Genomic DNA, 14,444 nt, shown 5'->3' with positions numbered 1-14,444 from the left:
TGTGTGTGTGTGTGTGTGTGTGTGTGTGTGTGTGTGTGTGTGTGTGTGTGTGTGAGAGAGAGAGAGAGTCAGTGACAGAAAGAACTTATCCATGTGGAACAAGCAAGTCCTCCTCATCTGACTGTCAGTCACAGGGTCAACTCTCTGTCACATCTGGATGTGACACACACGCACACGCACACACTCAATGCAGTGTAAAGCAGGAGTTTAAGACAGGCTCTGAAAACGCAACCCCTGCTTTGACATTTAATCTTTCTGAAGTTCTCATCTCATAAGATAGAGAACCGATTGCTGTAGATATTCCTCCGGATCATCCATTTAATATTACCACAGCACTTATTTATCCATATCATAGGTGATAAAGTGATGATAAACCGCTTTAATCCTGAATCTTTTCCTTCAGACAAATATGACCTTTGCGTGCTTATATATCTGCCATAATCCCCATGAAAAAAAAATGGTGCGTTGGAACTGCTGTTGATTATTTTTACAGATGAGTCACGATTTTATAAGTAACAAACAGCCGCTTGCCAAGATACATGGTCACACACTTGCATATCTGAAAGCAATTTGTGCACTGTCATAGTCTGCTCTCTTTCCTGGATGGAGAAATAAGCACAAACCGAAGGCGACTGTAGCAGATGGATGAGGGTTGTAATCTGTCATATTTGAGTCATTGCTGTCAGATGTTGGATGAAACCAGGGGCGATCTGCATGCTGGAGACACTTCATAGATTCAGCAGACAGAAGTACCCTCCCGTGCGTGTTGTTCCAACAGCACTGTCTTCTCGAAGACAAGCTCAGACCTCATGCATGTGTGTTTTCCATTGCTTTTATCTGAGCGATCAAGTCAGTCTCCGCTCTCTTTCCCTCTCCACCCTGTCTGTCTCTTCATGCCGTTCTCTCGTTTGCATGTGTGCATACGAGCCCATTACGGGAATGGAAAAGCCACAAATAGTGCAGTGAAAATAAGGCAAAGATTTAACGGTTTTCTGTGTTGTTTTACAGCTTTAAAGAGACTTCACAGAGTGATGGGTTTCATATGGGACTTAAGAGCCACCGCAGAAAGCTGAAAAACCTCAGCTTTCCATGGCACAATAGTTGTAATTGTCACGGCTTTGTCACAGTGATGAGGCCTGGAATGAGTAATGATTAAATTCTGTCTGATGACGTCAAAGTGAGCGCATTTATTTCTCATCTTGTAGAAGAACAAACTCTTTTTAAAAAGATTACTTCTTCATTTCTGTTTGAGGGAAAACTCAAGTTCTCATGGCTCACCAATATTTTACAAGGTTATCAATTAGCTGACCTGTAGTCTTGACACCGCAGGCCATGCCTGATTGGATTGCAATTAAAACATGGTATAATTCCATTAAGGGTAACAGCACAAGGGCAAGCAAATATGCCAGCTCTGCTAAAAATTACATCAGAAATGGATTTATGCAAACAAGACTGGAAATAGATGACAACAGATCAAAATAAGAGGAGGGCATGCCGATCTTTATGGGGTCAGACTGATATACACATTTGATTTTATTACTTTAAAACGTATAATCAGCATTTACACCAGCACCAAAATTTAATTTTATCCCTTGATTTTTCTAGCATAACCATTAAAATATACATATCTGCACATTTTAAATGTCTCTTTTTATTTATTTTTTTTAGATTACTGTTATATTTCAGCTTTAGTTACTCTGGAAATCCTGACGATGAGAGTCTTAGCCAAAAAAGACAGCAGTGCAATCAACTGAGTTGCATAAACTAGACCACATGCACAAATATAAACAGAATAATACACAAATTAACTATACAAAAATACAGCTGGTGAAAATAAAGTACGACGACAACCAAACATTTATAAACGTCAGCAGCAATGAAGCCTAAAACATCAATATTGTCTCACGCCAGAAACAAGGGTAATATTCAGGCAAAACATTTGCAGGATGAACGAACTGCATCCAAGTCATTTAAAATCGCCTTAGATTCATTTTAGTGTGACCACTTCCTTAAATTTTAGCTGATTGTATATAAAAGATGGACGCAACCACAGTGCGGTCACCCATTGGTTAGTGAAATGCTGGCTTGAAGCCTTAAGCTGGGCGCTCTCACTGCCACCATCAGACTTCACTTGTGCGTGGTGAGGATGGCAGCTCCAAACCGTACCCTGCTTTATCCTCCTTTTGGACTCTCATGGAGACTTTAAATTGCAAAGTGAATGTCACGTTCTATTAGGTAAGACTTGAAATTTACATCTGAGCCCACAAGCTCATCAGAAAAGTGTTTAATGAGATCATAGATCAAAGGAGCCAAAGGCGTGTTTTCCCACAGGCTGAGGTTTTGGAGAGACATGGCTGCTCACCATGTCACATCAACATGTGTTGCTGTAGGGTCAAGTGAATAAGACCCCGTTCACACCGGCCTTTTAAGAGGGGGAAAATGTGTATTCTCCAACCAGTTGCTGCAGGCTGATGGCAGGCACGATGGAATCTAGCGCTAAACTCTACATAGGCCTAGAGCTCTGGTTGGTGACCCATAGCAACCACCAGCAACCCCAACCAGTTGGCACAGACCTCCTTGCAGTTGCTTTGGTTGCCAGCAGAACGCCACAACTGCTGGTAATTTGCATGGAAAACGCCAAGTGGTCTGCAAACACTCATCAACAATCCTCAGAGCTGTAGCGAAGCTGTGAAAACAGCAACACAAACTAGAAGTTGCCTTCAAAGTAAAAGTTGCACCTTTTGAAATGTATTGGCTGCAGCACCGGAGTCAATCCTTTCTTCGAATGTGAACATTCTCTGTTTACGGTTTGCATCGCAGTTCTTTCAGTTTTCATTACGTGTTTGCAGACATGTTAGCATCTTCTATGCACAATAATGTAACTGCTGTCACTGAAGGTTTGCAAACCTATATGTCAAGTATAATCCGTTCAGCCGAAAGAAAAATAAGATATTTTCAGGCAGCTGGGACAGATTTGTGTGCACATCATTTAACAATTTATATCTTTAATATTATTTGAAGTATAAATAAGACAAGATATAGCCACAGTTAAGTCCATAAGTATCTGGACAATGACACACTATAATTTTGTGGTTTAACAAAATCATTGCTTTTTAGGATTTACAACCATTTCTATGCATAGCCCCCCTTTTGCATGTGCTCGCCCTGAGTCCAAATAACAAAAGTTATGTCGCTGTCTAAATACTTAAGGAACTAATGGTACAGTTTGGATTGTTCCGAAGTCATCCTGTGCTTTGTGCATGCTTTATCTCAGTATTATCCGAGAGGGGAGATTCAGGCACTTACCCTGTCAGTTTGGATTTTTGACAGCTGAAATGGTGAAAGTGGAGCCTAATGCACATCCACGGGGGAACGTTTTCCAGAGTGAGGGTGATTTTCTCAACACCTCATTCTGTGTACAGCCCTCAGGCCATTAGCCTTAGACGCTGAACATGGCTGATTGGTGTAACAGGCCAGGAAGTGGTCTCTGTAGTGTTGGGTTGTAGTGTGTATTAATGGTGCCAGGTTTTGGCTGGACTTAAGTCTAGGTGGTATTATAAGGTTTGAAAATAGCCACATTCACACTTCATATGGTGGAAATTATAATAATTTGGGGTGCTTTGTAATCCATTATGGGGCGCCTGTAAAATCTTGGGGAGGTTTCTGTCTTGTCTCCCCCCCCCCCCTCAGCTCTATGCTGCAGTTAGCTGGTGAGAAAAGTACTTTTTGAAGAAATAATAGTTTGGGCCAAAATTAAATGTTTCAAATGCTTGGTAGTCATGTTCAGTCAGGCAACCATTTCCAGAAAAGAATAGCGTGAGCCTGAAAAAACACGAGAGTATCCAATGGAAACACAATCATATGGCTCCTGGGAAATTTGAAAAGACTATGTTTTACCACATAGCTTCGATGTTTAAAGGGTTTGAATGAATCCAGATCTATAAAAGAAAAGTATGTATCTGATTCTCATAAGAGATGAACAACAACAGAGACACACTCACAATTTTCTCTTTTAGCTCCCGGGTTCATCAAACTTCAGCAAAATCTGTCTTGATTATTAAAAATCCCTGTTTACATATTTATGACAATGTTAACATGCTGATTTAATAATTATAGAGTTTTCACCGCCTTAGCGCAGGGTGTTAGCATGCTAACATTTGCTAATTTAGAAGATCACAGCAACTCTCTGCATGTCCTCCTTCACTGCATTTATGAATCTTTCTTCTGGTATTCCTCCCGTCTGGCGGCTCCATATTAAGCATCCTTTGTCCAGTATGTCCACTATCCCTACTCTGCCTGTGTCCAATCAATCTAAGCCTTGCCTCTACTCAACTTTGTCTCCAAAGTCCTCAACCTGGGCTGTCCTTCTGATATAGGCTACTCATTTCTAATACTGTAAGGATGCCCAAAGAAAATCAGAGCATGCTCTTCAGCTCTGCCAACTCGAGCTCAGCCCTTTTTTGGCAGCCCCATCATGTCCAAATAAAACATCATATCAGGTCTCACTACCAACTTGTGGACCTTCTGTAACAAATCACCCCGACACTCATCGCCACCCACTCCACCCTCCTGCCTGCATTCTGTTCTTCAGCTCTCTTGCGCAATGACCTTTAATTTGGATGATTGACCTCAAGTGTTTAAACTCATCCACCTTAATTCCATCCCAGCTGTCATAGGGCGAGAGGCGGGGTACACCCTGGACAGGTCGCCAGTCTGTCGCAGGGCCAACACACAGGGACAGACAACCATTCGCACTCTCACTCGCACATTCACACCTAGTGACAATTTGGATTATCCGATTAACCTATCCCCACAAGCTGCATGTCTTTGGACGGTGGGAGGAAGCCGGAGTACCCGGAGGGAACCCACGCAAACACGGGGAGAACATGCAAACTCCACACAGAAAGACCCCGGCCTGATGGTGGAATTGAACTCAGGACCTTCTTGCTGAGTTCGATTCCACCATCAGGCCGGGGTCTTTCTGTGTGGAAGTATTGCAATTTGTACTTGGTGATTGTGCTTGAAAATTGTCAGGGAGTCCACTAAGATATTGGAATGAAACTTGATGGACAAACATATACAGAAAGACTGAATCTTAGATCCATCCATTTTTTTTTTAGCTATCATAGGGAAAGAAGCAGGGCACAGCACAAAGAAACAAATAACCTACAGCCAGTTTTGAAATACCAATTAACCTAACCAGTGCATGTCTTCGTACTGTGGGAGGAAGCTGGATACCCCCATGCAGGCACGCTGAGAACATGCGAAGACCTTCGCTTGATGGTAGATTCAAATCCAGATTCTCCCCCCAGTGAGAATTCTGCCCTTGTGGGCGCCAACTTCCCAGCAAAGCATCACGGACTTCACATCCTGTCAGGACTCCTAATTATAACTGGACATTCAGTCTTTAATTGGGCATCGACCTGCATAAAGTAATTCCTTTATAGATGGACTCCCCCCTTCCCATGTATGTGTGTGATTTTAACTCCTTTCCACCCACACACTCACACTCTGGTCTCTGTGGAAGTGTTGCACTTCAGCCAACCTCATGCAGAGAAAACCATTTACTAACTCCATTACTTTGTAGAGGAAAACATCATCCAATGCAATTAAAACTAGAGGGTGGCAACAGTTTTTTCTCACAGCTGGGTTCCAATTGTGATCAAACCATCCAGTGGTCCTGTGACTGACACTTGCAGAGGTGTTTAGTGTGTTTGTTTCTGGTTGAAAGTCACTTCAGTGGTAACACACACACATACGCAATACTATTTGTAAAGTTTCTGCTCCACACTTTCTCATTCAATGTTTTACTTTCTACACATCAGCTTATGTTCTTTTCCAACTTTGATGTGTGACACTTTTAGGTCTCAAACATGGCGATAGCAGGGGAAAAACTGCACTTTGTATCCTAGAGACAATAATGCCTCCTGCTGTATGTGTTCACTTCCTTGTAGCTAGATGAGATTTGCCCCACACTTTTGTTTGTACTGGTTTAGCCCACCTTAGCTTGGTCAGAGGGGAATAGCAACATATGTTTCATCCAGACATGATGCTGTAAATCAAGGTTCCCACACTTATCCTGTCAGACTGACAGACTTTCCGTTGCCTTCAGGTTGCTTCTGTCACCCTTCGAGCATAGCGACACAGTTGGGAAATGTTTCCCTCAGTTTGACATTTATGCTCTCTCTCGTTTTTATAGCCTTGATTTTTCACCACCTGTTTAATTGGATCTCAGCTGAAAAGGCCTTTTGGTGTGGATGCCTGCCAAAGCAGAAGCCTCCTTCAGGAAGACCGTGTGTAGCGTATCTGTGATAACTGATGGAATTTCAGATCGACAAACCGACGTGATAATTGGATTTTCCGGCTCCACTTCTGTGCAGAATACCTTTTGTTTCTGCGCTGCAGGAGTATGTGGCTCCCGCTTCAGCGGGAGAGCCCGTAATCTTGGGGGGCAGGAAGTCTCTTGGCCACATCCTTGTTGCCAGGGTTGTTATTTAATCTTATGATCCAGGCTCCCTCGAACATATCAGTAGAGTAATCAGCTCTGGAGCACTTCAGGGAGGAAAAGCACTACATCCTTTTAACAGCAGGGAGTTCCAGACTAGAGTGGCGAGTCAGCAAGTCTTTCCGATACAACGCTAAATAGAAAACATGTTTGAGTTCTTCTCTTTGCATATTTAAATGTTAACAATAGTAGGCTAAAAGGCATTTCCCTTAAGCTAAATCAAAGAGGTGTATGTAAAGCATATGTTATTGCAGATTAATTGACCCTGATCTGTTTACAGTATACTGACACCACATACAGACAGATTTATGACAGAAAATGGCCTCTATCGATTCTCCGATAATGAGACTGATTGTGATGAGGGAGATAGGGACCTGAGCAGAGTGGGGGTAAAGTCACAATTCATTAACTATTCATGAATATGGAAAGACAACTTATGGTCAATTACAGAAGTGTCATTTATGTGAAGAAGTGAAGGACAAATCCAAAACTATGAATGAGAAAGCAGAAGACGGACACTGTGGGTGCAAAGATGCTCATTTTCTCATCAGTATTCACTGACACCTCCGTGCTCAAATATGCACATGTGCAAAAAAGCAGTCATACACACAGCGACACACACTGAGCACAATCTGTCATATAGAGACAGACGTATTGATCAGACACAGATAAACAGGGGACGGGCAGGCAGTGATAGGCCATTTGCAGCTCTTGAAATTGGATAGTAATCAATTAATGGTCTTTTATTATGGGGATCATTTAATGGGGATGGATTGAAACGGCTTAACTTTAAATGCAGAGGAAAGACTCAAATCTCTAAAAGTTTCCTTCTCACTCAAAGTCATGTACTTTATTGTGCACTTTTAACCTTTGTTTCCTCTTAAAACTTCTACAGAGAACATTTTACATAAATAAGAGACCAAACTAAACACTGAACCACAGAATAGAGTTTCCATCAGGAGTTAAATGAGCAGGAACACCTTGTTAGTACCACATTGGACTCTCTTTTTACTTTAGAGCTGACTTAATTCTTTGTGGCATAGATTTACTAAGTTTCTGGAAAACCTCCTCAGAGATTTAGGTCCATGTTGACATAGCAGTATCAAACAGTTGCCCAAGATTTGTCGGCTCTGTACATCCATGATGGGAATCTCTCGTTCCACCACATTCCAAAAATGTTCTATTGGGTTGAGAGCTGGTGACCTGAGAGGCTGTTTGAATCCAGTGTCATGTCCATGAAACCAATTTGACATGATTAGAGTTTTGTGACATTTCACATGATCCTGCTAGAAGGAACCATTAGAAGATGAGTACAGTGTGGTCATAAAGGGATGGACTTGTCTGTGACATTTTTAATTAATTAGTAATAAGGGTCCCAACAATCTACCGCCAGCAACCCTAACTGTTGATACAGGCAGGATGAATCAGTGCTATCATGTTGCTTATGTCAAATTCTGACCCTACTATCTGAGTGTTACAGCACAAATTCAGACTCATTAGACTAGGTAACTTTTTTTTCTCCAATCTTTTATTGTCCAGTTTTGGCGAGCTTGTGCAAACTGCAGCATCGGGTTCCTGTTCTCAACTGACAGGAAAGGAATCGGTGTTGTCTTCTGCTGCTTTAGCCCATCTCCTTCAAGGTTCAACACGTTGTTTGTTCAGAAATGCTCTTTTGCATGTCTTGGTTGTAGTGAGTGGTTATTTGAGTTGCTGTTCCCTCCTGATCAGCTCAAAGCAGTCTGGCCACATCAACGAGGCATTTTCAGCCAGAGAACTGCCACTCACTTTTTTTTCAACCCTAGAGATGATTGTGTGGGAGAATCCCAGTAGATGAGCAGTTTCTGAAATGCCAGCCAGTCTGGCACCAACAACCATATTTTATTCAAAGTCATTTAAATCAACTTTTTTCTCTGTTCTGATGCTCAGTTTGAAATTCTGCAAGTCTTGACCATGTGTACATGCTTAAACGCATTGAGTCGCAGCCAATTATATGTTTGCGTTAATGAGCAGTTGAGGTTAATGACGCTTAATGAAGCGTGTGTGAGCACTGTTTTTACGAAGAAGGTTAATGCAATTGCACAAAACCTATCTAGGTGGTCAAAAGTTCTTATAATGAGATTTTACTATGTGTTTGATTGACTTTGTTGAAGCGTTAAGATCTTCATTTTGAGTGAAATATCAACAGCCTATTTCTTGTTCTTCATTTGATGTACATTTCCTCATATTTCCCTGGTATATTGTATTAGATATGTTTTTAAAGAGCAAAAGTAAAGTCAGTGAACTTGCATGGACTACAGTCATCTGCTGCTTTGTTTCCGTGAAAGGGAAGTCATGAAACTTTGCTGAACCTTAATTCCCTCAGATCAAAGAGGAAACACTTTAAATAATGTGGGCATGCAACTGTCATTACTCAAGTAAACCCATTTGAAAGTGTTTATTTTCCTAATTGATTAAAAGCATTTTTACTACATTGCACTAATACATGGTTACTTTACAAATACTCATTAACATAATCAGGAAAATGAAAAACAAATCCCCCCTCGGATGTCATCTACACTTCTGAATGGCCTTTTGTCATTGACATTTGGAGTTAATGCAAACTTGCAATCTGAAACAAATAAAGCACATATGCTCCATTACTTGTTTATTTTATGGGAAACCACATGAATGCTCTCTGTTTCCAGTAACACAGTAAAGGATGTGTTGGGTAAATGAACTGCAGGCGATTCATTTGCTGCTTTAAACATTGCTCATCATCCATTTGTCGTGCAAACAATTTGTTTCCGAAATCCAAATCCACCACAATGCTGGCTCAGGCAGTTTGTCAATGTTAAATGTAAACACATGAATAAATGCTGGACCTGTTGAACGCCATGTTTTCCCTCACTGTCTGTTGGCCAGATATTGCTGAAATAAGAGGAGTCCGCATCAGTCAAGGGTGTTTCATGCAGCTGTGACTCGATGGTTTTAAATCAAATCAGTAGAAGAAGAAAAACTTGCTTAATCGTCTCAGGAGAGCAGGTGCCATGAAAGATAAATCAGCAGATTAGATGCCACAGCGCTGGTTAAAGCTTAAGGTACATTTTGCATCATAATGCAAAATCTATTACCCCAACACGGTAACACCTAATTTAGCACAAGTCTTTCCACTGGTATATTCTACCCAGCATCTCTCCTCATTACTGCCATGTGTTTAACACACTAGCTGAGCTCAGCAGCTCGCCATCCCGGTCGCACTTCCTGCAGACTTTGGCCTGCTTGAGTCCTTGTTGGAACCTATTGGGGAGGTGATGGTGAGGGGGAGGGCATTTTGCTCTTGCAGGAAGAAGAGGGGGTGGAAATCTGTAGGAAATTGCTGTTAAGTGGTTCTCGAGGCTTTGTGGTTTTGACTCACTGGGCCCGTGGTGAGTGGATGGTCCTGTTCTGCAGACCTTGCAGTGAGACCCGGAGGGGCTGTCTGGGGCCCTCGAACATTAACAGAGTAGTGTCTGAAGCTTTGATCACACAGATTTTGAGATGCTTTAATAGCAACAGTGTGTGATGTTCTTACATTATCTCTTAGTGGTCTTTTTGCTTTAATGTAGCATGGGATTAAAACAGCAAGTGGTGCTGGTTTTGAGTTATAAACATTGAAACTTTATTGTGGTAGCTCAGAAACCAGTGGTGTAGCCGGATCAAGAGTGTTTTGTTGAGTTAAATACATGTAACATAGCAGGTTCACACAACTTGGCTCGACATATAACGTAAGCAGAATATGGACATAATGTCTTCAAGTGGCCAAATTTAAAAAAAAAAACAAAAACTTTTAGAAATCAAAACAAGTGAAGTTAAGCTCCAGACCTGCTGGATGTACTGAAGTGAAATAGACTGTGTCAATATTTATCTGACAGTTTCTTCTTTTTTAATTTAGGAACCTGATGCCTCGGACACTCGACGGGCAGATCACTATGGAGAAGACACCCAGCTACTTTGTCACCAAAGAGGCTCCAAGTCGCATCTGCACTATGAATTGTCAAACCAAGCTTATTGTCGTCGTCAGGGACCCGGTGACGAGGGCTGTGTCTGACTACACCCAGACGCTGTCCAAGAACCCAGGGCTTCCATCCTTCCAGAGCCTCGCTTTGAAAAACTCCTCCACAGGTTTGATTGATACCACGTGGAGTGCTGTGCGCATCGGCCTCTATGCCAAGCACCTGGAGAACTGGCTCCAGTACTTCCCTTTGTCTCAGTTTCTGTTTGTTAGCGGCGAACGACTGGTGTCTGATCCAGCTGGGGAGATGGGCCGAGTTCAGGACTTCCTGGGTTTGAAAAGGGTTGTTTCAGACAAGCACTTCTACTTCAACCAGACAAAAGGTTTTCCCTGCTTGAAGAAGCCAGAGGGGAGCAGCAGACCCCGCTGCCTCGGAAAGTCTAAAGGCAGACCTCATCCCCAGATCCCCTCTGAGGTACTGCAGAGACTCAGAGATTTCTACAGGCCCTTCAACCACCGTTTCTACCAGATGAGTGGACAGGATTTTGGCTGGGACTAAGCAAGAGTCTTCTTTGTGGAGAGATGCTCATTTACTGTTTCCACAGGGCTAATGTTCTCAGGGTACTGGGAGAGACAAAGTCCATTCTGCCTCAGTGGAGTCAACACGACATGCAGCACTCATGAACTGTCACTGTTTTGTTGTATTTTGAGGCTCAGACGGACATAGTGCTGCTAATATGAAAACGACAAATTTAGTTAATGGCTTAAATATATAACCGTTAAACTGTTTTTGACATTCTTTATGTACAGATTAGAAAGAAAAGGTGATATTTATAGTTTCTGTTGAATACAACAGGTATTTTTTTATTATTATTATTAAAGAAGTGTATTTATTGCGTGACAAAGCCGGACATAATACCAACATCTGACAGGACATTGGGAGTAATGTAATACTCTTTGCCTGCATTTACATATTTTCCAGTCTTTTGAATGCTACATACAGTTTGATGTTGCAGGACATTCCTCAGTGCATTGCAGTTGATATACCAATGATACCTCATTTGTAAATATTAAGTCGAAACCATGCGTAGACACATTCCATTTGTAAGTATTTTCCAATAAAAGCCGCATCATATTTTATATTGTAATTCCTGGATGGGATCAATTGTATCAGCTGTTACTCACAATAAATTGCTACTTTAGATCTGTGATTATTCTGAACCACTGTAACTGTAAAAAAAAAAGTGTTCAAATTACAGTGTATAAAAAATGTGCCTCTGATTCTCTGTGTTGTGAAGTAAACTTTTATCTGATGTGACAAACGAATTTGTTTTCATTTCATGTGTTAGCGTTAAGGTCAGTTTTTGTATGGTTACATCAGGCTGCAAAATTGTCACCAGAGGTTGAAGACTGTACTGTACTGCCCATTCACTATGTAATACAGTTTACACAGCTGGATCTTTTCATATCAAGAAAACAAAGTCCTGTGAAAACAAAGGAATGTGTAAGTACCATCCGTGAAAGTTTTTAGACTGTTTAAACGTTTTAAAAATATGGTTTCTTAGAGAAAAAGTGTCTCTGTGGCTCAGTTTGCATCAGCTTAAGGGATAAGTGGACCATCTGGGGGTAAGCTGACCATTTAAATGAATGAGTAAACCAATCAAATGAAGTTTAAATTTCAATATCTTTTGATTGCATTTAAAGAATAGAATAGAATAGAATAGAATATATCTATTGTCACTACCATACATATATTGTACAGTGCAACAAAATCTGATTTTGAGCTGTACAGGTGTTCAAAGAAAGATTATATTAATTAATGTTAATGAAAAATGCAAGACACAAGAAAACCTCCCCCCTAAAAAAATAAAATAACAAGTAAAACAGAGACATTATTGAGCAAAATTAAATAAAAACATAAATTAAAATGATTAAATAAATTGAATACTGTTACCAAAACTATCGCAGATTGAAACAAAGTAATGCCACTCAAATGAATAAAAAGAAAAAAAAGTTACCACCAGAATTTAACTGCCCCAAAAGTGAGATGTGTAGCATCAATATATGTTTATAATCAGGTGCAAAGTATATTCTGGTTGTCATCAGCGGTGGGTTCTCTAGCAGTTCAGATTTAATTTAACTTCAGTGGCTTTTGAAGGGCTGAGTGGATCAACTTAGCCCACACATTTGACTCACTTTGACCCAAAGGTGCCATTTTGGAGAAAACTAGTTAGCTCATTAATTCAGGCTAATATTTAGCTAAATTATTTGCACACATCATAAATACAAAGACAGCAGGCATTACATCTGATATGCTATTTTTTTTTTTACATTTCTTTGACAAGCCAAATATGATATATAGCACTAAGATGCCAAAGGCAGTTTTTAAAGTAAATTGGTGTTGTGCACTCGTCTCAGGTGCATCACAGTCTGGCAGAAATGAGTTTCAAAATTAACAGTCACATATCAATAAAAGTGCCTCTCTGACTTCTTGGGCTGTAATCTGTCAACCATCCATCTCACGAACGATGTCACAAGGCTAAAGATACGTTCAGTTTTTGGCAAAATCATTTTTATATATGCTTTATTTATCCAGATAAACGTGTTTTTGATATTAAAATGCCATTTTCAAGAGGGCAGCAGAAATGCCATCACAGTTGTGAGTACAAGCTTGTGTCCACCTGCAGCTGGGCTTGTGACTCCTCCCAGTCTTGAATATAGGATTTTCAGCAAAATAGGTGAAAGTGAATGTGTCTGAAACACGATTCAGTTCCCCCCTTTTTTATATCAGTAATTTATTTCAAATATATGTTCTTTTGCCTCCGTTAATAACATGCTTCCCCATAGAAAAGAAAAGTTAACCAAAAGATAACTTCTTGCTGTCTGCCTACCACTTTTTCCCTATTGACTATAATTCTGATTGATAAAAGTTGTTTATTCAACTTTTGACAAAGTATTGTGCCGTTATCCTGGCACTAAGATGCTTTTATTCTTTCCTTCCTCTCTTTCTCTCTCACTTTGCCCTTGTTCACCCCTCCTCCCATCACTAAACTCACTCTCTCTGCCCTCTAGTCCCCAGTCTCTCACGCTGCTTGTCCTTACCACTTCCATGCAGTGCGACCACATTACAGTCTGAGGTCTCCATGTGTTGTGGCCTTTAATTATGAAATATGTCAGATCACACAGAAAAAAAACCCTCCTTTCACTCGGGGCTTACAATTAACAGCAGAGATCTCCTCTTTCATGGTGTATATTCCTGTGTGGAAGAAATTAAAAGGTTCCTGTGAAGCAACTAACAAAAGAGCTTGTGAAGTGAAATATACACATAGTGGCGTCATGCGTTTTTTAAAAACTAATTTACTGAAATATGTCTAACTGTTAAAATAACTGTTAAAACAGAATTTAAATTAAGAGTGAGCTTTGTTTGTGGAAACGTCAGTGGCTTGTGAATGAAATGGCCGGCTGCTTGCATGAGCATGCTGATGTGTGTATATGTGCAAGTTTAACATCACAGCACGCACACTCCTTACGTCTTCTCTCCTTTAGTTCCAGTCAGTATTTCTCTCACATTCCCCTTCTGTTTTATTTGTCTGGCATTAACGTTTAGTGGGTCTCACTAAAATTTTTAACATACTTGGCTCATTTCATTTGTGCCAACTTTTATTACTCTGCATTACCAGGCACGCTGATAGGGCACTGCCATTTTGCCGTGCCAGCCCAGCAGCAGGCATTAAAAGATAACTGATATCCCATTCTGCCATCTGGGAAAGATGTTTGTATCAATCTTCACAGGACTAGCCCAGTCATTAAGGGTGATTAAATCAGCAAGACATTCTGCATAATCTACAGCTGTCACTAAACATTGGTAATGATGTGAGAAATCTAATTGAGGTGAATGAAGAATTGGCAAGTGATTGAGAGCCAGGAACAAAATGATCTACTGCGCATTTACAAAAGTAGAACTTCATC

The 14,444-nt window shown here is 40.7% G+C and overlaps 1 protein-coding gene across 1 annotated transcript in view; it reads left to right on the top strand.

Moving 5' to 3' along the window:
- The window catches only part of LOC102314560 (heparan sulfate glucosamine 3-O-sulfotransferase 6), a 15,206-nt gene extending 2,914 nt beyond the window's left edge, over positions 1-12,292 (top strand). The window contains exon 2 of the mRNA XM_005925429.2: positions 10,416-12,292. Within this exon, the coding sequence (XP_005925491.1) occupies positions 10,416-11,034 (619 nt within the window). The 3' untranslated portion in view covers positions 11,035-12,292. The remainder of the gene's footprint in view (positions 1-10,415) is intronic.
- The last annotated feature ends 2,152 nt before the right edge of the window (positions 12,293-14,444 follow it).

The sequence above is a fragment of the Haplochromis burtoni genome, unplaced genomic scaffold, assembly GCF_018398535.1.
Source record: "Haplochromis burtoni strain Fernald_Lab_line unplaced genomic scaffold, NCSU_Asbu1 Contig_81, whole genome shotgun sequence".
Taxonomy (NCBI): domain Eukaryota; kingdom Metazoa; phylum Chordata; class Actinopteri; order Cichliformes; family Cichlidae; genus Haplochromis; species Haplochromis burtoni.
The sequence above is the reverse complement of the archived record's forward strand: the minus strand, read 5'-3'. Positions and strand labels throughout refer to the sequence as shown.